We start from the raw sequence: 22634 nt of genomic DNA on the forward strand, positions 1-22634 counted from the left end.
GAGCAGGTCCACAGCGGATGGGTGGATGAGGGGTGAACCTGAGAAAAACCTGTGAGGACATAGAGCACAGAGACTATTTCTGTTTCTGTTGCTTCACTGATTCCTCCTGTCATCGCTGCTCTCTTCAGAACGAGGTCGTCGCGTGATCGCTCTCTCTCTCTCTCTCTCTCTTTCCATCACTTTCTCCTTTCTGCACACACTCAAGCCTGATTTGACACTTGACACACATCAAACCGCTGACTCTTGAATTATCTGCAAATCCACCGATATTCCCTGGAACGGTAGAGCTGGTGAAAGAACTGAATGTTGTATTTGCTTAAAACTGCAGGACTACTCAAAGAAATTGATTAAATTGTTGTTGTTGGGGGTTTTTTTTACATTTATTTGAAATCCTAAAAGAAAATTTTTATTAAGGCAATAGCAGCTCCTAATGAAAATCACTCTCAACTTATTTCTCAGCTGTTGTTACTACATCATACTAAAATGTCAAAATAAATCAGTCCGCTGTCTCCTCAGGGTTCTGACAGATGGTCAATACCAACTATATAGATACATTTCACTGGATTTATCAATTAAAAACTGTTGATTCTACCTTGTCATAGGTGAGGACTTGAAATCCGACTGAGTTTTGACCTGTGGTAAGATGTGAGACGTCCCCTTTGCTGATGTTGATTTCTATTTCTACTAAACTCTGACAGAATCATCAGCGGTTCATTTGATGTTAATGAAGTTTTCACTCCTCCCTTGTCGGACAAACTAAACGTGAAATATTCCATAGTGCCTTTCATGCTCTCAGTGAATGAGCACGTATTTGATCCTGTTGGAGGTTTAGCTCGCCTGATGTGTAAATAAATACAGTTTGGAACCGTATAGCCATTTGCCTGCTTCATCTCATGCTGGTTGATGAAGCGGCATGCCGTGTGCTCTGTGTGCGCTCTGGGTATGTGTGTGCGTGTGTGTGCACGTGTGTGTGTGTGTGTGTCTGTGTGTGTGTGTGCGTGTGTGTGTGTGTGTGCGAGAGAGAGAGCAGGGGTCGTGGAGAATCTGTGTGCGCCGGGGTCGTTGAGAATGTTAATGATGTACGAGCAGCGAGCAGGCGAGCGAGAAAGCTATCTGATGGTGTTGCATGAATGACATTGCGTTCCATAAATAGATCCAGTGTGCTTTAGCCGACAGACAGACGGACGGACGGACGGACAGACAGGATGAGCAGTGAGGAGAGCAATATTCGCTCTGTTCCCTCCTCTCTTTGCTTGGCTCAGCTAATGTCAGCAGGACATGCGACAGTCAGGAAAACACAAAGGTGTGAACGGAGAAAATCCAGCAGAACATTCCGAACGCCTCCCCAAAATGTTGCAGCACCTCTCCGTAAATCAAGCAGATGGTGTTACCGGGACAGAAGCGTATGAAGACGTGACGTACCAAACCCATATGTCATCTTACTCACAGCACACGGCTCTCAGGTAGCCGACACCCGCTCCCCGGTGAACTGATGCTGCTGCTCGGCTCTATGGGAGCCGGCTCTTTCCATTCAGCTCACTTATTCATTCACCAGCTGTTTGTTTTCTCACCACATGTTGAGATTTTACTCATGTGTTCACCTCACCGCAGGTAAGGTCAGTCCACACACGCCGCGCTCCAGTGCATCAGACTCAAAACTCCCAAATGTTAATTGCGTTTGATGTGGAATCGTATGGAAGCATTTTCTACCGGGTGGAGACGCGTCTGTTCTCTCTACGCCTGGTCTTGGCTTCCTGCCCCCACCTCCTCGCTCTCCTCTCCCCTTCGCACACCTGGCATCCTTCTCCATGACATTTCCTCACCCTCTCTGTCTCCCTAGTCTTTGAAAGTTTTATTTTCTCACTCTCAGTGGCACATGTCTCCTCGCCGACTCTTCAGTTAGTCAGTGTCTGTTGCAGAAATTTGTTCCAGTTGCACTAGTGGGGTAATTAACATAGGTGAACCTAGCACTGTTATTGGTTGTGGTCCTGGGAGGGAGGGATGAGGGCCAAAGGGGGGTCGGGGCGGAGATGGGAAGAGGAGGAGAGTGTCTGCTCACGTGCCCTTATAATTTGTAGCTGCCCAGAAATCTGGGAGTGAAAAACAAGCTGGTTATTTAGGGACTTTATTGTTGGTGTTATTTGCATCTCTGTGGTTACAAGGTGGATTTAAGCTCATTCTTAGTGGAAAAAAAATCACAGCACCTTTAATAATTTTGAAATCTCACACATTTTATTTCTCATCGTCATCATTATTATCAACATTTATCATTGTTAATATATTTAGATATGTAGTTAACGAGAATTGTACAAAAAAACAGAAGGGACTTATTTCAGACTCTTTCTTCAATTATTCACATCTGATGGGAGTTCAGAATATTTCCTCCTTTATTTGTGTCTTAAATTTCATTATGTAATGAAATATGTGTAACACGCACACACACACACACACACACACACACACACACACACACACACACACACACACACACACACACACACACAACGCAGGACATGTGAATGAAGGCAAGACAAACAAATTCACAACTAATGACGGACGAGACACTCGTGTCTGTAAGAGGGTTTTACGTCTGTCGCATTTATGTGGTTTAAAAAAAAATCTGGTTAAAAGCACTGTCTGCACTCAGATTTTACTTTCTATTTACTTTTACACTTCATAAACTTTGATATTTTGCTACTTGCTCAATTGAAAATGAAAAAAAAAATTTTTTTTAAAGGACAAAAGTAATTAGATATGATGGAGAAGCCTTTACTTGTCAAGTATATAATTTAATAAGAAATACACTATTCAGATTGGTTGAATTGGATGAATTATATTTCAGTGAAATTATGGAAATGTTCTCTTGTATTATGTATCGTTGTCCTATGCGGAGATATGACATTTTGGTCGTCTCACACAGTCCTACTATATAATTCTCCTCTCAGCTTAAGTCCGTTGCTGCTGCATCATGGCCCTCTGGGGAGAACAAGCAAAGGGGGAGATGATGGGGAGAGGAGGGAGGAGAGGCTGCGAGCAGAGACAGAGTTAATGGCAGGGTGGAGGAGGAAAAAGAAAGCAGCGTGGAGGAGAAGAGAGGACACGGAGGTGTCAGGAAAAGTCTTTCAAAAAAAGGCTTTTTTCGTTGGACTTAAGAAATCTGTGATGTCAAAAATAACAGCTGACCACAACGGTGGACAGTTGACACGTTCACCTCCCATCTGCTGCCCCACGGAGCGGAATGAACTATATCAGGAAAGTGTTACGATTCACTGCATAGTTATTACAATACATACAAGCATGGAGCAGATGTATAGACAACTGGAATGAATAATGATGAAAGGAGAAAAAAAATCTGGAAGGAATCAGCATAAATACGAGTTTTAGGCTTCTTTCCAGGCTCAGGCAAATTAGATAAAATGTTCTCTTTAGAGATTTTTATGGCTCCTCTGACAAATAATGACCCAAAAATCTCTTTTTGTTGATCTTGCTCTTTCATCCACATGTGGCATGTCAAATACTCCAATATTTAATGTTCTCCATTAAGTCTGTGAACCAGTTAGATTGAGATGTCTGGCTACAAAGCTGGAATGGTTCCTCCTGCCAAAATAAAGGATGCAAAGTCAAGGCCATCACGTTTCATTGCAGCTTAATGTGAGCTCTTCAGGTACAAAATCCAAATTAAAAAAAGCACAACAAGTGGGTTTGGCTTCATTACACATTTAAGAACAAGCAACCGGGGTATCTAACACTAATTCTAAGAACTTGTTCAAAGCAGGCACAGGGTGATTTAGGAAGACATCCGCTCTCAGTCATCCAACTATCAAAGGAAGACGGATCTCAGAGTCCATTCTGGTCAAGTTGTGCTGCAGACATGCAGATAAATATTGTGTTCAACCATGAACAGGAGAGGGAATGTTATGCTAAATGAGCTCCTGTTCATTACCTGTGCGGGTCAAATTGTGTGCTCCTTCAGAGTCACTGGCAGTCCTTCACTGAAGGACGCACACGGTCGGTTTGATTCCTTGCAGAGAGATTTATATGTTGTTCAGTCTTTGACACAAAACACGTCCACCTGAATCGCAAGTATGAATAGAAGCCTCCAAGACATGCTGAAGGACCTAAATGAGAGTTAAGACTTTGCGCTTGTGCTTGAACCTGAGACCATTGATGAGGGAAGGTATCTTTGACCGTCATTGTGTCTGCGTATCCTTGAGAGGACAGTGACAGAAGTGAGACACCACAACTCTCCTTGAATGAGAAATACTTGGAACTGAGAACTAGATATTTTCTCCATCCATTGTCTGCCTGTATTCTCTGTCAGATTTAGTAATGTGTTAACATTTCATTCCAGTAAAGCTGGTTGTAGCGTAGCCTTTGTCTACAGTCTCCATCAGTCTGTTCCACATGTGTTCAGTCTATTTAGAGACACACAAACTAACACACACTTCGCCCTGAAACTTCAGCCGAACGTCCCTCTCAGCTGAGAGGATCGCAGATCTATGTACTGTAAATCATTTGGTGTCATGCTAACGTGTTTAAACGGCTGTCAGTGTTTTCGCGGCCGTCCTCTGGGAGGAAACACCCCAGATAGCCCGCCGCCATCCCAGAGCTGACGTGTTGCCATGCTACATACCATGAGCTAGCAGGAGACCCACTGCTGCCACCACTGCTCTCCCTGGAATGTTAGCAAGGAATGGCAGTGTGTGTGTGTGTGTGTGTGTGTGTGTGTGTGTGTGTGTGTGTGTGTGTGTGTGTGTGTGTGTGTGTGTGTGTGTGTGTGTGTGTGTGTGTGTGTGTTTCTTGTGTGTGTGTGTGAGTGTGTGTCTGTGTGTGTGTGTGTGTGTGTGTGTGTGTGTGTGTGTGTGTGTGTGTGTGTGTGTGTGTGTGTGTGTGTGTGTGTGTGTGTGTGTGTGTGTGTATGCTGTTCCTCCTGGCTTTGTTTGTTGTGTTCAGTGATGCAGGCTGCTTTGTGTTCTCACTCTCTCCTTGTGTGCATGTGTGTGTGTGTGTGTGTGTGTGTGTGTGTGTGTGTGTGTGTGTGTGTGTGTGTCTGTGTGTGTATCCAGTAGTTTGACGGCAGTTACACACTGCCCTCTAGTGGTAGTAGCTGTAAGTAGAAGAGATGACTGAGATGACTGTCTCTCTGTCTCTCCTCCTCTCTCTGTGTTAGTGGTCCATCAGGGGCAATGGTGTGGGTCTTCCTTAAGCTGAAATGAGTGGTGGGGAGGTGAGGGGGTTGTGTTGATGGGTTGGTGGTACTGTGCCAAGCTGTTATCTCCTTAGCCGGGTAGAAAATGATTTTATTAATTGCTTCATTTAACGCTCCCCGTGTCCCCCTCCTTCTTCCCCTCTCTATACAGATATACACAAAACAACACCAGGCAAACGCTCCGGAACACCATCCAACAGAGATACTTTTCAAACTCAGCCTGCGTACACCTCTGTGACTGTTGAAATGTTCTCTCTCTCCGCCTTTCTCTGCAGGGACCCGTAGAGAGAACAGTACGGCCATAAAGGCCATATGCTGGCCCATTCAGATGTAATAGCAGGAAGGCCCACAGAGGCCCAGCCAGAGGAGCTATGCTCCATTATGGCACATTATAGAGGAACAGGAGAGAAGTGTGTGTGTGTGTGTGTGTGTGTGTGTGTGTGTGTGTGTGTGTGTGTGTGTGTGTGTGTGTGTGTGTGTGTGTGTGTGTGTGTCTGTGTGCGTGCGTGCGTGCGTGCGTGCGTGTGTGTGTGTGTGCGTGTGTGTGTGTGATTGTGTATTATCTACTTTGCAGGGACAAAAATGTGTTCACACGTCAACATTTTAGGGACTAAACTTCCACTTGGGGACAAAATGACAAACTATTAGCTTTTAGTGCTAACTGTTTGGTGGAGGTAGGTTATCGTTATGGTTATGGCTCATGTTCAGAACGCAGCAACCACGGTTACGGTTAAGGGTCCAGGGAATGTACATCAGCCAATCACATGTCCTCCTGAGTGAGTAAAACAAGGTTATGAGTTTGGTTTTTTTTTTTAGCGTTTGTGTTCAGAGGAGACGCTCAGTGCAGCCAGATCCCGCAGGGGTGTCTTGTTAGAGACACACACACACACACACACACACACACACACACACACACACACACACACACACACACACACTGGCACGTCAACAACAATAACCTCTGAGGTCAGACAGAGCTAGAGTTGAATTAGTGTGTGAACCTGCTGAGAGGCGAGAGCGTGCCAGGACAGCTGGTGTCAACCACCCAAAACACACACACAACAGCGTGGAAGAACAACCACAGTGGCACCATTACAGGCACCGTAACCGTGCCAACACATCCAAAGGACACTGTGTGTACAATGGAATAAATATTTAGAAATTTTTTTAAGTGATTATTGACTGACTTTATGTTGCAGGTAGAAGAGGCTGTTTTCAGGATGAGTAGATAGAATCGTTACTCATCTACCGTGTCTCCAAAGCTTAGGAATCTCTGCTGCTCCCTGGCATCACCATTTATATAGAATCTTCTGAATTCATTGATAAATGTTTCCACTCATGAGCAATGTGGTTTCTGTATGTACATCTCATCTCTCCTGCCACAATCTGCTCGTATACATCACACCAGGGGCTGTGATGGCGTCACATCCATGCCTGCAGGAATGCTCTGGCTTCATGCTGTCATTCAGCCGTGTTTATTTTCCCAGCGTGGCAGCGCCCACAAGTTCCTGGTGCTCGGCTCTGTCGACACTTCACCATCCTACCCATGCCAGCAGAGCACTCACACGGAGAGGGGGTGGCAGTGGGCAGTGTGGGAAAGTGAGGGAGTGACAGAGGGGAGTGGGAACGGTGAGGGATACTCAAAGGGAACACGTGTGAGGCTGGAGAGAGGAAGGTGCGTGTTCAGTTAGCTTCCTGTGCTGGAAGTGATAACGAGAGGTGACGAGGTGCACAGGTCCGAATGTGTTGGTGCTATTAACTGTAGGTTAGGTGAATGTTCTGAGTCATTACTGACAGCAGTTGTGACAAATGGTTAACTATTGGAGCAACAATGTTAAGAAAACTAGCAATAAATACCTGAAGCTGCTGAACGCTGATTCGACATGATATAGATGTGATGACTGCAGCAACTTTTTCCACCAGTGTCTAATTTTTCTCCAAATAAAACTTTTGTGATCACTTTTTTTCAAGACGTTCTACTGCGATGATATCAAAGTTGTACAGGAAATAATTGATCAAACACTTGCTGGTTCCAGTTTAGCTTTTTTTTAGTATTGTTCATTTATTTTAGTTGATATTTACACAGTTATTGAGATGTAGGAATGATTTCAAAGCTGCAAAAATGTGTATGAGTATTTATTTATACTTTTTATTGAAAAAGACATTTACTCAAAAATTGAAAACAGGAATAATAGAGGCTATTTATTTGTTGGTCTCCGTGACACGACTTCAAATCAATATTATGGCTATTGGAAAATTTCACCTAGATTACAATTATTCATTCATTCTTGTTCAATACCCGCTTCTTCCACTGTCGCCGGACTTGGGGTGTGAGGCAGGGTACACTCCGGGCGCGACGCCGGTTCACTGCAGAGCCGATTACAATTAATGATCATTTATATTATATGTGCTCTTTAGCCCTGTTTCCAAACTTCTCTAACTTGATCTATATTGTAAATATGTTGAACTATGATCATACATATTGACAAAAGTATTGATTCAGTTAATTGACATCAGAGAGAATCAATTTGTTTTTGCAAATCCCTGTTTATCAGGTTTCAGTAAATCAGTAAAGGAACAATACATTCTAGCCTTACTGTATGCTTTACTGTGTAATTGGCACATGGGTAATTCCGTCATATTAAGATCTGTGCTTTTATTTCAGATCACATTGAATATACACATCAACATTCACAATGACTCACACGCATGCAGACACACACCTGTAATGTCACCTAATAGCAGCGAACTTGATGGAGGCTCTGGGAATGGAGTAGAAAAGGCTGCTGTGGTAGTGGGTGGTCCCCTCTCTGATATTCAGGTAAGAAGTGTTCTCTGTTGAGGAGGCAGCAGCTAGAGTCAGATTAGCCGGCTGTAGGAGGGGACCTCAAGGTCAAAGGTCAAACTCTATTCTCTGTAATGTGCTTAATGCAGTGTTTGCTCTGAGAGATTAACTGGAGAAATAGCACATTCACTCAGAATTCAATCTGAAATTCACACACCAGGGATTGAGTCATCACTTCACATTGAGATGCTTTTATTTCTGACCTGCGACACGTTTAAATTTTGTCACATCAGGTCTGAATGTTCTGTAGAGTGAGCACCCAAATCAAATTTACATTTGCTCTTGGCTCGGCCCTCCACAGATACCAGTGACAGATCTGGTTTGATGCATTCACTGATGATGATGCAGAATAGATATGATAATCATTCAGTAATTATACGTACTTATATTAGACATGTTATAATTATCCTCTAGTTGTAATAGCAATTAAACCTGGGTGGGCCAAGCGAGCTTGTGGTTCAGAAATAAACATTAATAGATTTTTAGCATCATCTAATCTGCTCATCATGGACAACGTGTTAGTTAACCTCATTGGATATTTAGAAGACAAAGAGCACCACTATGACCCCATTGGTCTTGGCTTTCTAATTTCATTATTTCTGTTACAATATTTTTCACTTACTAGCACATTTCTTGAAACCTCCAAACATTCCTTCAAAACCTTAAATGCAAATCTAAAAAAATCATCAAATCATTTTGGCAAAAAAACATTATCGTCATTACAGTTTTTTTCAGTCGCTAGCAAGCGCTTACCCATACTTCAAATACTTTTTCTAAACTCTTAACACAGACTCACAACTAAAAAGCACAATTGACCAAATGGTTAATTTTCTTCTGAAAAACACATTTTGTTAAATAAACACTAACTCTTCATTTCAAAATAGAATACATCTTTTTCTGTACACATGCTTTACCAAAACACTGGATATTCAACTCAAAATGAAATTATATATAATGTAAGACTGTGTTTTTTGCATTTAAATAAGACTGAAAAAGTGGGGGTCGTCTTACATTCGGTTTCTAGACATTATACACATTCACAACGCTAGATGGCGCCAGATATCTTTAAAACGAATGCTGAACTTAAATAAAAATAGCGGTAAGAAAGAAAAGAGAAGAAAATAAGAGAAGAGATAATAGAAAATGGAGAAACGTAGCGATCACAAATGTGATTACACTTTAGTTTACATATTTAAATGTTCAGATATTAAGATGTGACAGACAGTTTTTGCATGATTTGAATGAGGCAAAATACCATGCTTTTTCTCTCGAATATATTGTTACAATCATTTGTTTCAGATGTGCTGTAATTATTTTCTATATAAAAATTAAATTTCTTATTTTAAACTTGAGTCTTGAAAAAGAGGGGGTTGTCTTATAATCAGGGTCGCCTTATATTCGGGCCAATACGGTACTATGTCAAAGAATTATGCTTGTTTTCACTTCATTCAGGTACATGCAGTCAATCAAAGTACACCAGGTTTCAAAATACTGGGTATTGTTGTCATTATAAAAATTGCACAGACATTTATGTTTCAGTTTTGCAGTAAAGTGATTTCTACTTTCAAAGGACTTCATCCACATCTCAGGCAACATTAAGACCTTATGGAGTGCCGGACCCAGCGTGACAACACTCCACAGTTACATCATCACAGGCCCGTTCCATTGCCTCCCATAAAGTTTTCCTGCTGCAGGGTTGTTGGTCAGACCATCCCCATTACACAAAAACTTGCCTATTGGATTCATGGAAAAACTTTATGAAATGCTGGTTGCTGGTAAAGCGTATCAGGACAGCATAACGCACTGCACATTTGACAAACACTGGATTCACTGCTTGCTGACCCAGCTGCTCATGTGCAGCCATAATGAGAAAAGAAGCAGTCCCTCCACCCTTATTCGATAGTCTTTTACTTCAACAAAGGGCAAATTGCACTTTCAATTGTGTACAGCTGGTAAAAATAGTATTGTAGAATATTACTGTACTTACAGTATGGTATGTTGTATGTCATATACTGTACTGCAAGAACCAATTGCTTGTTCTCTTCTCTGAATGTCCTGATGATCCTGGCCAATGAGAATCGGTTGGACTCTTTGTCTTGCTTTTCTCATTGTCATCCAAGCTTGTTCATGATGTACAATAGTTGCCCGAATTTCCTCAGTAAGGATTGTTCTCGGTCTGTGCACTCTGAACGGACTTCACATCATTAGAAACATGTGAGTTCCGTTTTGAGTTGTTGGTTGTAAAAAACGACAGATGTTGTGCTGTTGTCTGCACGTTGTGCTGCCAGTTTATCAATACGTGTGTATGATTATGAGAGATACGTTTAAGGTTTAGCAAGAAAGAGTTGAAGCATTTTGCAAATTGTGTCTAAGGTGTTAAAGGTTTGGCCAAAAGATTGTTTGATTTGAAGAATGAGTTTAGGCCACTTAGAATTTGGTTCAGAGAGTGGGGCTTAGTGTAACACTGTAGGCTAAACGATTTCCTTTGCACCAGTAAACCAAAACCTATGGCTGAAAGTAGCTAAAAAGCAGAAGAAATATCATTATTGGAAATTACAAAACTATTATGTACTTCACCAGTATTCTTTTGGATTAGCCTGTTGTGTCATTTTAATTAATATTAAAGATAGATAAATGGATGCATGGATCCAGACAGATAGATACATAGGTACGTAGGTAGGTACTTACTTTATGTAATGTGTTAGGAATTATAATAAACTGGACTTTTCCTAATCAAGAATGAATATTTTTTGGCATTCATAGCAACTCACTCCATTCAAGCGAGTGCTGCTAAAATAAACAGCCAGAATAACAGCGGTCTTAACGTAAAGTGTTCTCAGGAGACGTTACCTATAGTTGTCTCATCCTCTCATTAACCCCTCCTTAAATGTCATAAGCTATGAATTTTTTTTCAGTGCTGAGGGGAACGACTGATGTTCAGATGGCTGAACTCTAAGCTACAGGTTACAGTGAAGCTTTTTAGAAAGGGATGCACCTATTGGATCGCTCATGTTCTTTTTATTAATACTGTGAGCATCTCTAACTGGAATCTATTCAGTTCCATTGTGTTGGAGTTTGTTTGTGGTCTCTGGATGGCCTAAACACAAGAATAAGAAAATGAGATTGCATTATTTCCCTGAATATGAGAGCATGACTTTTTAAAAAAAATCTGCACCAAGTTTGAATTTATCAGATGCATTATTGCAGCACATTATTGACATCATGGATTTTTTTTTTCACCAGGGCCCTCCAGGATCCCAGCCTTCCCCTCACACACAGCCTCCACCTCACAACCCCAGCAATCCCATGATGGGACCTCATGGACAGGTAAGAGGAAATATTTACTGTCAGCTCTCTGCTGCTGGAGTATAGATTCCAACCAACACCCACACTCTCCCTCACTCCTTCTCACGTCCTCACCCCGGCACTCATCATCCCATTGTCCATCAATAGACCATTAATATTGCAGCATGGCCTGACATGGTGCGGTACATGTACAAACCCAGAGGAGAGGAGAGGAGAGGAGAGGAGAGGAGAGGAGAGGAGAGGAGAGGAGAGGAGAGGAGAGGAGAGGAGAGGAGAGGAGAGGAGAGGAGAGGAGAGGAGAGGAGAGGAGAGGAGAGGAGAGGAGAGGAGAGGAGAGGAGAGGAGAGGAGAGGAGAGGAGAGGAGAGGAGCTCAAGGGCTACCTGGGATTATATAACTCATCTTCCCTGTGCCCTGAAAGCACACACACGCACGCACGCACGCACACACACACACACACACACACACACACACACACACACACACACAAAATAGATTCATAATCACCAATAAAAGTCAGTCCCTTTTTGTATTTGTGTTGTTTGTGTTAATGTTTGTATAAAGACAATCATGTTAACATTATTCTGCTGATCATGATCTTTGACCAAAACACGAAACTTCTTCCTACCAGATCTGTAGTTGGTTCAGCATCTTTCCCGTTGATGCAAAATAGCTGAATTTAGTCATGAATCAATTTTAATCACCTAATACTGAAATCTGTCTCATTGGTATTTGTAGTTGCAATAGCATTCTCTCTTAGGTAATTCTGAAAGCCATCTGTCTGTGGTGTTTTACATTATTCACTAGTTTTGCTCTGGCTCCGTCTCCACCAGCCAGTTCTCGCCCCGTTGCCTCTGAAGCATCTGTGTGGACGGTGCGTTCCGGTTCTTCTACCCAGGTTGCACCAGTATCTGGTGACACAGGCTCGGTTCAGAAGTGTCCAACACATATAGAGCTGCACAAAACAGACAACTAGTGTGTTATGAAACCTCCTTGTTGGACTTCATCCCTCCATATGTCTATGTCATGTCCCCCATTCTGCTTCACCGCCCTCTCTTTCACGTTGTTCTTCCTGGTCAAGTTTCTGTCTAGCATGTTTTCTCTCTTATCTGTCTTCCTCCACCTTTATCCTAATGGATTTTTCCACCTGAGGTCTTACTTTCAAAAACGTAATGATAGGCCACTCCTTTTGTTCGTAAATATAACAAAACTAGAGGGTATTGTTCTTTGGCACAATAGCTCCCCCTGCTGACATGCAGAGATAGACACCTCAATGCTGGATGGTAGAATTCTGAGATTCTGGTAGAACAGAGGAAATCATTTATGTAGGACGCCTGCTTCTGAAAATCAGATTTGCATAAAAATACTAATGAATGAGACATTTAATTTAGGCTGATTGGAATGCTATTATCATAATGTTAGTTTATTAGTATTCTATAAAGATTTTGAAACTTTTCTAAAAGACTTAACAGGGGGGCAGAAATAATGGTAGATGTGTTGCTTTGCAGCTTGAATTTGAATCTGATTTTCACTGAGCAAACAGTAAAAATGGCGTGGAGTGTGGTTTGTGTATTTTACAAGTCATGGTTTCTATCTTTTATGTCCTGATCCTATAAATGACTTTACCTGCTGTCCCTTTAAAGATATAACTATTCATATCTTATTTTTTATATTCTATTCAACAGTGTTATTGTACCAGTAGCTCAAACTGTCCAGGTTGAGTAAGACATTTGCAATTTTTAAAGTGATCCTCGTCTATTATTTTATTTTACGATGCTAGAACAGCTGACTCCATGATCATGCTGAAATATACTTACTTCTTGTCTTTCATTTGTCCTTCCTGCAGCCATTCATGTCTCCACGGTACCCAGGCGGCCCCAGGCCCTCCCTCCGTATGCCAAATCAGCCTCCGGGGAGCATCCCGGGGTCACAGCCTCTCTTGCCTAACAGCCTAGACCCCACCAGACCTCAAGGTATCTCCACATATGCTTAATGATGCTGCACTCACCAGTTCCTGAAAGAAAACATTTTCATTTGAATGCACAGAATGAAAATTCTTCTAAAGTGCTGCCATTCTAACAAGTTGCTTCTCTGTGTTTCATGTCAGGACATCCAAACATGGGCGGCCCGATGAGAATGAATCCCCCTCGAGGCATGGGAGGCATGGGCCCACAGGTGGTTACTGCTTTGATGTAGCGCCTTATCCTTCAGCAATATAAATATACATATATATATATATATATATATATATATATATATATATATATATATATATATATATATATATATATATATATATATATATATATTATCACTGCAGCTACCAAACAGAGTCATTTGGTGCTATTATTGTCAGTTCGTGAACAATCCTAACATTTGGTTGCCATACATTAAGTGACAATATAAACATCTACAACATCAGACCAGTAGCATGTCTAGTATAAATGCAGATGTCTTCCCCTTTAAATGTCCAAAGCGTTTTGATAATCTTTTCTCTGACCAAAGCTTATCCTGCGCCAAAGGCCAGTTTAAGGTGTTAATCCTACTTGTTGATTGATTGTCTCCTTGGGAGAAACACAGAAACATGCTCTCAGCAAGCTCCCGCCAACACATTTTTGACCAAAATGGTTCAAATTTTGGACTGTCGGTTCCTTTTATCCCATCAGGTTTTGTGGAAATGATTCAGTGTTTCACATAAGATGCTTAAACAACAGTGTCCTTTTGAATCTTCATTACCAGACAGCTGCTTCACTCTGCACCCAAACACCTTCTGCTCCACATCACCTCACACAAAGACACACACATACACATTTTCTCTGTCTCTCCGTGCCCCCGGCCCCTCTCTGTGCCACCCTGGCTCGGTGACTTTGGCAGTGAACGCACCAGCAGCTGGTGTGGCATCTGCTCGACAAGTGTAATCATCTGCTGAACAAAACTCTTCCTCTGAGTGAAGCTGCTCTCTGGCCTGCCCCTTAGTCGCTCTCTTTTTATCTGTCTCATTCGCACGCGCGCACACACACACACACACACACACACACACATGCGTGTGCGAGTACACACACGTAGTTCCAGCCAAACCTGCCTGCTGGGCAGCCATGAAACCATACATGCAAACACAAACAAGGGCACATATACATACACAGAGACCCACAACGTGGAGACAGACACAAACTCGCACTCACAGCTGTCCACTTTTCCAAGCAGATTCGACATCACATAATTAAACAGTAGTTAATGAGCGACATTATCGTGGCTGACCTTCATTAAGATGCAGACCTTCAGAGCGAGCAGGTGTGAGGCGGCTCACTTACTGCGTGCTTGTCTGTTTGTGCAGAACTATGGCGGCGGGATGAGGCCTCCTCCAAACTCCATGGGGCCGGGGATGCCAGGCATGAACATGTAAGTGAAATTAATACAAAAAAAGTTGTCAGAGCTCTTTTGTGGTAACGTACTGTAAGTCTTATTTAGTTTTTTGTTTTTTTCTTCATTGTTGAAATGTTAAGGCAACAGTTTTCTCAACACGGCAAATAGGAAAGCATAATACATAAAATGTTTGGGCTTTTTTTTTTTTCCTCTTTTCGAAATATAGTTTTTTTTTATATATAACATTCATCACAGAAAGAGTGAGAAAGGAACTTCACTGCCACCAACAGGCTGTAACAGTACTTCCTCTAGTTAAACCCCAATAAGCCGAAATTGACTCAAACAAATCTTAAAGTTTGTGACAATTCATGACAAAACAATTTAGTGGCATATTATATTGTAATGGGTTAAAGAAGTGTTGTTTTTGGTTAAGTAATAATCATTTGAGCTATTCGGTTCGCTGTGCGGCAGCAATCCTCTGTTTCCTCATCTTTCTTTCTGCCCCCTCAGGGGTCCTGGTGGTAGAGGTCCGTGGCCAAACCCCAACACCAACTCAGTGAGTCCCGTTCTCCTCCATCTTTATCTCCTGCATGTCTGAATGTGTTCTCCATAACTGTACCTTGTGTTTTATTTCACCGCTGGTCTGTCCTCTCCACAGATAGCATACTCATCTTCATCTCCAGGCAACTATGTGGTAAGTGTCACGTCTTGGACTTGGGTTCGACTACAGGCCATTAATTACCTGTCATGCAGTGATTTCTAACAGGCACACTACCATCTAGGTGCGCTCAGCACTCACTTCTTTTTCTCTGTCTTACTTCGTCACCCCCAGGGCCCCCCCGGGGGAGGTGGCCCACCAGGAACTCCCATCATGCCTAGCCCCGGAGGTGAGTCATTCGCTTCAGTTTTCCATCTGATATCTGCTTTTATCCAGTGTTCCCTGATCAAGTGAAAAGACAGGCGGTGATGGGGGTTTAAAGAATTCAAGGCTTAAGGAGTAGTTTCAAAATCACATTTTGGATGTCTGTGGCCTGCTGCTTCGGCAGTGGCAATGTAGAAACAGGGAAGCAGAAGCACATTTGTGCAATCAGATGAGTGCTCATCCCCCATGTGACCCATCGGTCTAATGTCTGTGTGGACGATTATCAGAGAAGGAAATACTCAGCTGAGATCCTGTTGATGCTCTGCTTCTGTTTGCCTACATTGAACCTCTTATTGGGACCACAGTTTATTATTTATTTACACGCAACTGGGACACACTTTAACAGTAGACATTCCTGCTCCTATGTGAAGAGAGAAAACACACACGCACGCACACCCACACACACACCTGCATTCTCTGCATAAAATATTACACCTCGTACTCAGAATCCCACCCACAGTCAGATCCTCCTTCTCACCTGTCTGTCAGTCATTCCTCCAGATCAAGGTCACCTCATCCTTCTGAATCTTTGTGGAACACACAGATAAACACATTTTTCCCCCAAAGGTTTTATACATACTGTACTGTATACCTTAGCAATCCCAAGTGGCCCGGTTTGCATCAAAATGACAGATGACCATATTTAATTACACATATCATGTACATGTCTGTTTATAGCGTATATATGTTGTAATATACTACATACAAGCCGCAATACACAGACTTTTCTATTTTTTACTGACTAGATTTTCATATTTTATAACAAAATTCAGAAAAAGCTAAAGAAATATCCACATTTCCTGAATACAGTATTTTCCACACTATAAGGCGCACCTAAAAGCCTAGAATTTTCTCATAAACCTACAGTGCGCCTTATAATCCAATGCGTCTTATAATTGAAATAAATTATAACTTAAACATAAACATGTGGTTAAGGGTGCGTCTTATAATCCAGTGCGCCTTACAGTGCAGAAAATACTGTACTCTCGTTTGTGCTAGCCTAAGCTTTGTCACTGAAATGGACATTTTGCTAGACAGCTAACAAAGCACAATACTATCTGATACGACCAGCGAATTCACTAGAGTTTTGCCAGCAAGCTTGCTATTTGTGCATAAGATTTCATTTGTGTATAAGATTTCAAAGCTACCATAGCTGCAATATTCATGGAGCTAAGATTCAGGTATCTAGCTAAAAAAAGATAACTTGTTACGTAAATTTGCTGTCAAACTATGAGCTGAGTAGATATATCGTGTCTAAAGTGACTCACAAGATTACTTTATCACCTAATGTGATCTATTTCACCAATGTATAAACAGCTATAATAGTAGTAATTAATACCAGTCATGTCACAGCACTAAATAGTGGCGTACCGTCATTACTCAACTCCGACCAGCTAAAAGCAACACGGGGCAGGTACGCTACAATCTCAGCAAAGTCGAGGCTGCCTGTGCAGAGGAGGTGAAACCTGGTTCTGTTAAACCAGGGTTGTGTACGAGTTATCACATCGGTCCTGCTGAGACCAAGCCTGCTCGCTCTTGTTCAGCGCAGAAACACAACTCACACACCGAACACATCTCGTGTTTACCAGGGAAATTACAGCGCAATTTCTGCTGTGTCAGCACCACAGCTATATGTTTGTTTTATAAACCAACCACAAGAAAAACACAGACAGAACCAGAGAGTATTGGGTCTATTCTTCACTAAGACTGCTAACCTATAGTCATTCAGAATAAATGTTTTCCAGGGTCAGCAGAGTCGCTCTGAAAGTTTTCATTTTTATTGCACTGGATGTGGAAACACCAGTGTGAGGACTCTGTTCTCCATGAGCCTGGGAGGTATAATGTGCTTTACTGTCTTCTGACTTTAAATGTGTAACTGTTATTTATTCATAGATTCAACGAACTCAAGTGAAAACATCTACACAATGATGAACCCTATTGGCCCTGGTGGAAACAGACCTAATGTACGTTAGACTAATTGTGAATTACAGTTAATGGCTCTAGTGTTTCTCTGTTTCTAGATGTACTGTGTGATATACCTGATGCTGCTGGCCTCAGCCATAGAGACAGATAACTTACACATTCTACTGTTGCTTGTGAATAGTTCCCAATGGGACCGGGTCCTGATGGGCCTATGGGTGGAATGGGCGCTATGGAACAGCATCATATGAACGGATCACTAGGTGAGTGGCCAAAGATAGTCTGCTGTGAATGTCCCATGTGAGTGTCCTGTGAAGACAGGCCTTTAGAAGGAAGAGTCTGCCCTCTTGTGGCTTGTAAAGGAACTATTCCTTGTCCTCCTGATAGTGAACAATGGAGAGACAGATCAGTGAGCTGGTCAGCTGATCCCAGTGGGACATGATCAGTGAAGCCAATGAGTTAATGCTCATCTATAACTGAAACAAATAGCTTGATTAGAGGCCACTGCATGTGTGTGTGTGTGAGAGAGAGAAGGCTGTTTGTCATTACAGCAGGACCCTAAGGATCACTTTACAGACGCGTCACAACCATTTAGCTTTCTTCTTTTTCCATTTCTGCTTGCAGGCTCTGGTGACATGGATGGGTTGCCAAAGGTATAACTCTGTCCGTCCGTCCGTCTGTCTGTCTGTCGGTTTGTAAGGGTTTATGTGTTGTAATTGTTTCTCTTCAACTAATTTTGTTGTAGAATTCTCCCAACAACATGGCAGGCATGAACAACCCTCCTGGCACTCCGCGGGATGATGGGGAGATGGCAGGCAACTTTTTAAACCCATTCCAAAGTGAAAGTGTGAGTATGAAAAGAAATAAACTGCTTATGTCAGGAATAAACTAGAAGACTTATTAAAAATCCCACCCAATTCATGTAGTGAAGTAGATCATCAGCACAAATATTCACTTAGATTCATCCAGTAACAGAAAGATTAATATATTTTCATTACTTCATTATATCTGAGGACAAGAAATTTGAATCCTAAACACCTGCACACAGGAGGTCTGTATAGTTTGTCAATGCAAACCAAGAGATGGTTTCAAATCAGACTGAATGATTTGTGTGAGTAGCTTTTGATTGGCGCAGATAAAAAAAACAGCTTTTAGGTAAATTAAGACTTTTTTCAAGCTAAAAGTTTATTTCTCGACCTCGAAAAAGCGTTTTTAAAAGACCAATATTTTGTTGAAACTCTCTATCTTGTGTTTTTAAAAACAAACCAAAAACCAAAATATATTCCTGTGAAACTGTCTCCAGCTCTGTTTAACATTGAACCAAGTCTGCGGGGCTAAATCGACCTGATTTTCCCAACTTTATCCACACATACACTGTCACACACGAACACAGCATGCAAAAAAACAAGCATGGAACAGAAGCACATTTTACTTCTCTGATGCATGAAGCAATTAAACAACTACATTTTGCTCCGGCATCTTCACTATGATCTGGAATTCCCTAACATTTTCTCTTTGGGCTGGACTCTGCTTTGCTTGTTGCTGGTTTACTGACATAGAAATTCAATTAGAGTTAATTGTTATGTGTAATGTTTGCTGCAAAAGGCTGTTTTACTGGACATGGCACTTAGTTTAGTTAGTTGAATTGCTTTAAACTTGTTCTGGGTAGTATAATAAATTCAATATAGTTTTGGCTTATCTTTTCCCTCCCTCTTTTTTCTCTCTTTACAGTATTCACCCAACATGACGATGAGTGTGTGATTTTTTTTTTATTTTATGTTTTATTTTATTTCTTTTTTCATCTCCCTTTATGCAAATCTCACTCTCCCATCCACCCGGTGTGTCTTGCATTACCCTCCTCCCTCCCTTCCTACCTATTCCTGTTCCCGGATGGTGTGCTGTGTCCCACAGGCCTTGGGGATGCCCTTGGAAAGCAGGACTCCCCTCAAGGTCCCCCATCCCAATGCCTGTAAAATGGGTGTAAGAACATGAAAATTTCTCCAAGCAACTGAATGGATCTCTTCTTCGCTTCTCTTCACCTGCCGGGCCTTGAAACGGGCCCTGGGACAGAATAAGAGCCCAAAACTGCTCCAAGCCTGTCTCTCCCAAACCCAAAACCTGTGGCATTGAAGCCGAGTCAAAATGCCCCTCTGAAGCGACCATCACTCCATTATATAACGCTGATTTTCACTTATGCGGGCACCAAGTTGTTTAACCGACATGGGCTGAAAACTCTTACTCAAGAACTCTGCTCCTGTGTTGGTGGGAAAGCTACAAAAAAGAGAGAGAGAAGAACTGATAATTTTATTCTAGGGCAAGAATGGTTTTCATTAAATGTTTGTATTTTTTTTTTGTCGTTAATGGTAATATTATTGTTATAATTTTCATAATTGATATTATTCTACTAATGTAGTTATGATTTTCCTGTAAAGGGCACATTTTATCTCAGCAGCAGCATCAACAACAACGGAATAAGCACACACTCAAAAAATGCACAATGATTTTCTGTTTACATGATTTTGAGGTTATTTTAATGTTTGTTTGTCTTCTGTCACAGTCGTCTCGCTTCACGTACCTCTCCTTAAAGCTTCTTGTAAACTTGTAGCTTGATTCTCTGCCACCTAAATGTTTGTACCAACTGTAAAGAATTTCATAGGAAGACATCCAGATAATTCACAGTCTCCACCTGATAAAGCAGTTTGCGTCCAGGTGAAGAAATGACGGCTTTCTAGGAGCGTTGTTGTTTTCTGGTACTGAGTGTCCGCTCATGCACCTGAATGATTGTATGTCTTTGTCTTAATAAGCACTCCTTCTCATATGTTTCTATGTTTTACTGCTTGGGAATGGATCCAATGAAATCTTGAGATGATGGTCAAAAGAGGTGCCAGTCCTCATCCTGCAACAGACAGCAAGAGAGCATCTCTTCTAGGGATTTGGTCTTGTCTGTAAATATGACATATTTAGCGTGTATTGTGGTTGTTTTATTATTTGTTATTTACAAGTTGTCTGTGAATCCTAAAACATGGTTCCTTCCCTGTCATCAGTTTGTATAATTTCAACCTCACTGTGGACTCGGAGCAGCAATGTTCTCCCAGGATTCATTCTGGTCTCTCTCCGTTTGTCTCCTTTTGAATTGGGAGGTGACAGAGGGAACTCAGATGCGCTCTACATATGCTTTGAGTTTGGGTTGAACTCACAGATCCTGTATGGTCCAGTTTATTCAACCAGTCAGGACAGGCTGAATTACTGCCTCCTTGAGCTCCCATCAATCAACTCCTTCAGAGAGTCCAGTATGTGTGCAAGAAAATGGATCCAGGGTATTGGGAGCAGCACTGATGTTGGGGAGCAGAGTGTTGAGCCTTGTGGTTATCAGATCTTGCAGCAACATCGGTCAAAAGAAGAGGAATGATCAGACACTTCTGCAGTGGATATATTTCTATGATTGTGGATTGTTTTAATCAGATTGTTATCATTTGAAATATATTCGACAGAAAAAAAGGAAAAGCCCGTAGAATCTGCACACAAAGAAAAGCATGGTTTCGTATCACGCTATTTAATTTTTGTTTCTTTCTGTGTGTTTCATATTTGTATCCTTGTCAGCTCTCACTATCACTGTTTCAAAGGGATATATGAGCTCTCATGGCATCACACTGCAGCACTTACGTCACAGCTGTGTTAAAACCAACGATAACTAAACAACCATTGTAGCCTCAATGGGTGATTGTTACCTACTTATCAATTTTCTGATATCAATGTGAACAGATCGTACCCAGAGTCCAACAGGGACATCTCCAGGATCTGGCTGGTGGCCTGGGAAACAGCATCTCCGGTTTCCCTTAATTTAGTGACACACACCTCCCTTCTTTCCCCCAAACCCATCCCTTACCTCCCAAATACCCCTCTCCCCTTCTCTTAAATGTCCTTTTTTGTAAATACTGTATAATGCATTTTGATATCATTGACATGTTTTGATATGTCAGTCACTACCAATGATACAGCTGAAAATAAATTATAAATAAATCTGTCCATGTTTTTCACAGAGAACAGATGCCAAACTATTTGGCTCATGTGGCTAAATTTACATAAAAGTGTATAGAATACTTAAACATAATGAATACAGACTGTAATGCTAAAGCCTTGTATGTTTAGGAGGACAGTACAGAGAGAAGAAAACCAGTAGTGGTTTCCTCGCTATGCCCTTTCCTCCTCATGATCCAGTTAAATATTATATTTGGCTTTAAATATTCATTTTGAATAATTTTTCCAATGGGCATCTTCTCTCAAAAAAACATGTGACTTCTTATTGCTGTTTTTAATATGAAGGATTTTTATCGATTTAAGAAACTTTTAAAAAGTTAAAAATACTTAAGAGAACTTCAATTAACAATAGATCAAAAGGTAACTGTGTCCTTTGCTATTTGCTCCTGTTATAGCATTGTATAGATTGAAGCTCTCTCACTGATCCTCTCTCAGTCCTCTGTGTATATCGATCGTTGGCCATCTCTGTACTGCTATTGTGATGTATAATACTGTATCATTAGGAAGATTTGCTTGGTGGGTCGGGGTGGTTATGTTAAGTTTGGGAGGGGTGGGGGAACCAAGGGGAGGGGATATGAATGATTCTCCTGTACCGTTCATGGTCCTTTCTGATGACACGGCAGTATTCAATATGAAGCAGTCTGTCTCTTGGGTTTGCTTTGTATTTACATGGTAGGATAGTTCAGAATCTTGTCTTAGGGACTTAGGTGTCTTGTGTAGGTAATAAAGATGTTCTTTGTATGTTTCTTTATATTGTAAAGTTTCTTTAGACTGAAAGAAAAACAGATGATTTGCTTATCAAAAAACAAACAATGCATCAATAATAAATGTCATTTGATTTTTTCTTGTTATTTGAATCTTTTCCTCTGAGCTCCAAATTTAGCTTCTACCCTCTATCTTCTCCAGGGCGTAGATAAGTAATACAAGTCATGAAATTGCCTCGTTAGGAAATAATCTTGCTAATCTTTCATATTTCCAGTTGCCACATTTTTTTCAATATTTAGAAAGTTACATAATTTGATGCTAATATTA

General features: G+C 41.4%; 1 protein-coding gene across 2 annotated transcripts in view; it reads left to right on the plus strand.

Moving 5' to 3' along the window:
• Positions 1-22457, plus strand: part of ssbp4 (single stranded DNA binding protein 4) — a 95102-nt gene extending 72645 nt beyond the window's left edge. Inside the window, exons 6-17 of one of the 2 annotated variants that reach the window (XM_068319079.1) lie at positions 11298-11381; positions 13206-13332; positions 13467-13534; positions 14694-14758; positions 15233-15278; positions 15381-15416; positions 15555-15609; positions 17538-17608; positions 17749-17827; positions 18189-18217; positions 18310-18411; positions 19296-22457. In XM_068319079.1, the coding sequence (XP_068175180.1) occupies positions 11298-11381; positions 13206-13332; positions 13467-13534; positions 14694-14758; positions 15233-15278; positions 15381-15416; positions 15555-15609; positions 17538-17608; positions 17749-17827; positions 18189-18217; positions 18310-18411; positions 19296-19325 (792 nt within the window). In that variant the 3' untranslated portion in view covers positions 19326-22457. The remainder of the gene's footprint in view (positions 1-11297; positions 11382-13205; positions 13333-13466; positions 13535-14693; positions 14759-15232; positions 15279-15380; positions 15417-15554; positions 15610-17537; positions 17609-17748; positions 17828-18188; positions 18218-18309; positions 18412-19295) is intronic. The other variant, XM_068319078.1, reaches the window with a different exon arrangement.
• Positions 22458-22634: the final 177 nt, after the last annotated feature.

The sequence above is a fragment of the Antennarius striatus genome, chromosome 7 (assembly GCF_040054535.1).
Source record: "Antennarius striatus isolate MH-2024 chromosome 7, ASM4005453v1, whole genome shotgun sequence".
Classification (NCBI taxonomy): domain Eukaryota; kingdom Metazoa; phylum Chordata; class Actinopteri; order Lophiiformes; family Antennariidae; genus Antennarius; species Antennarius striatus.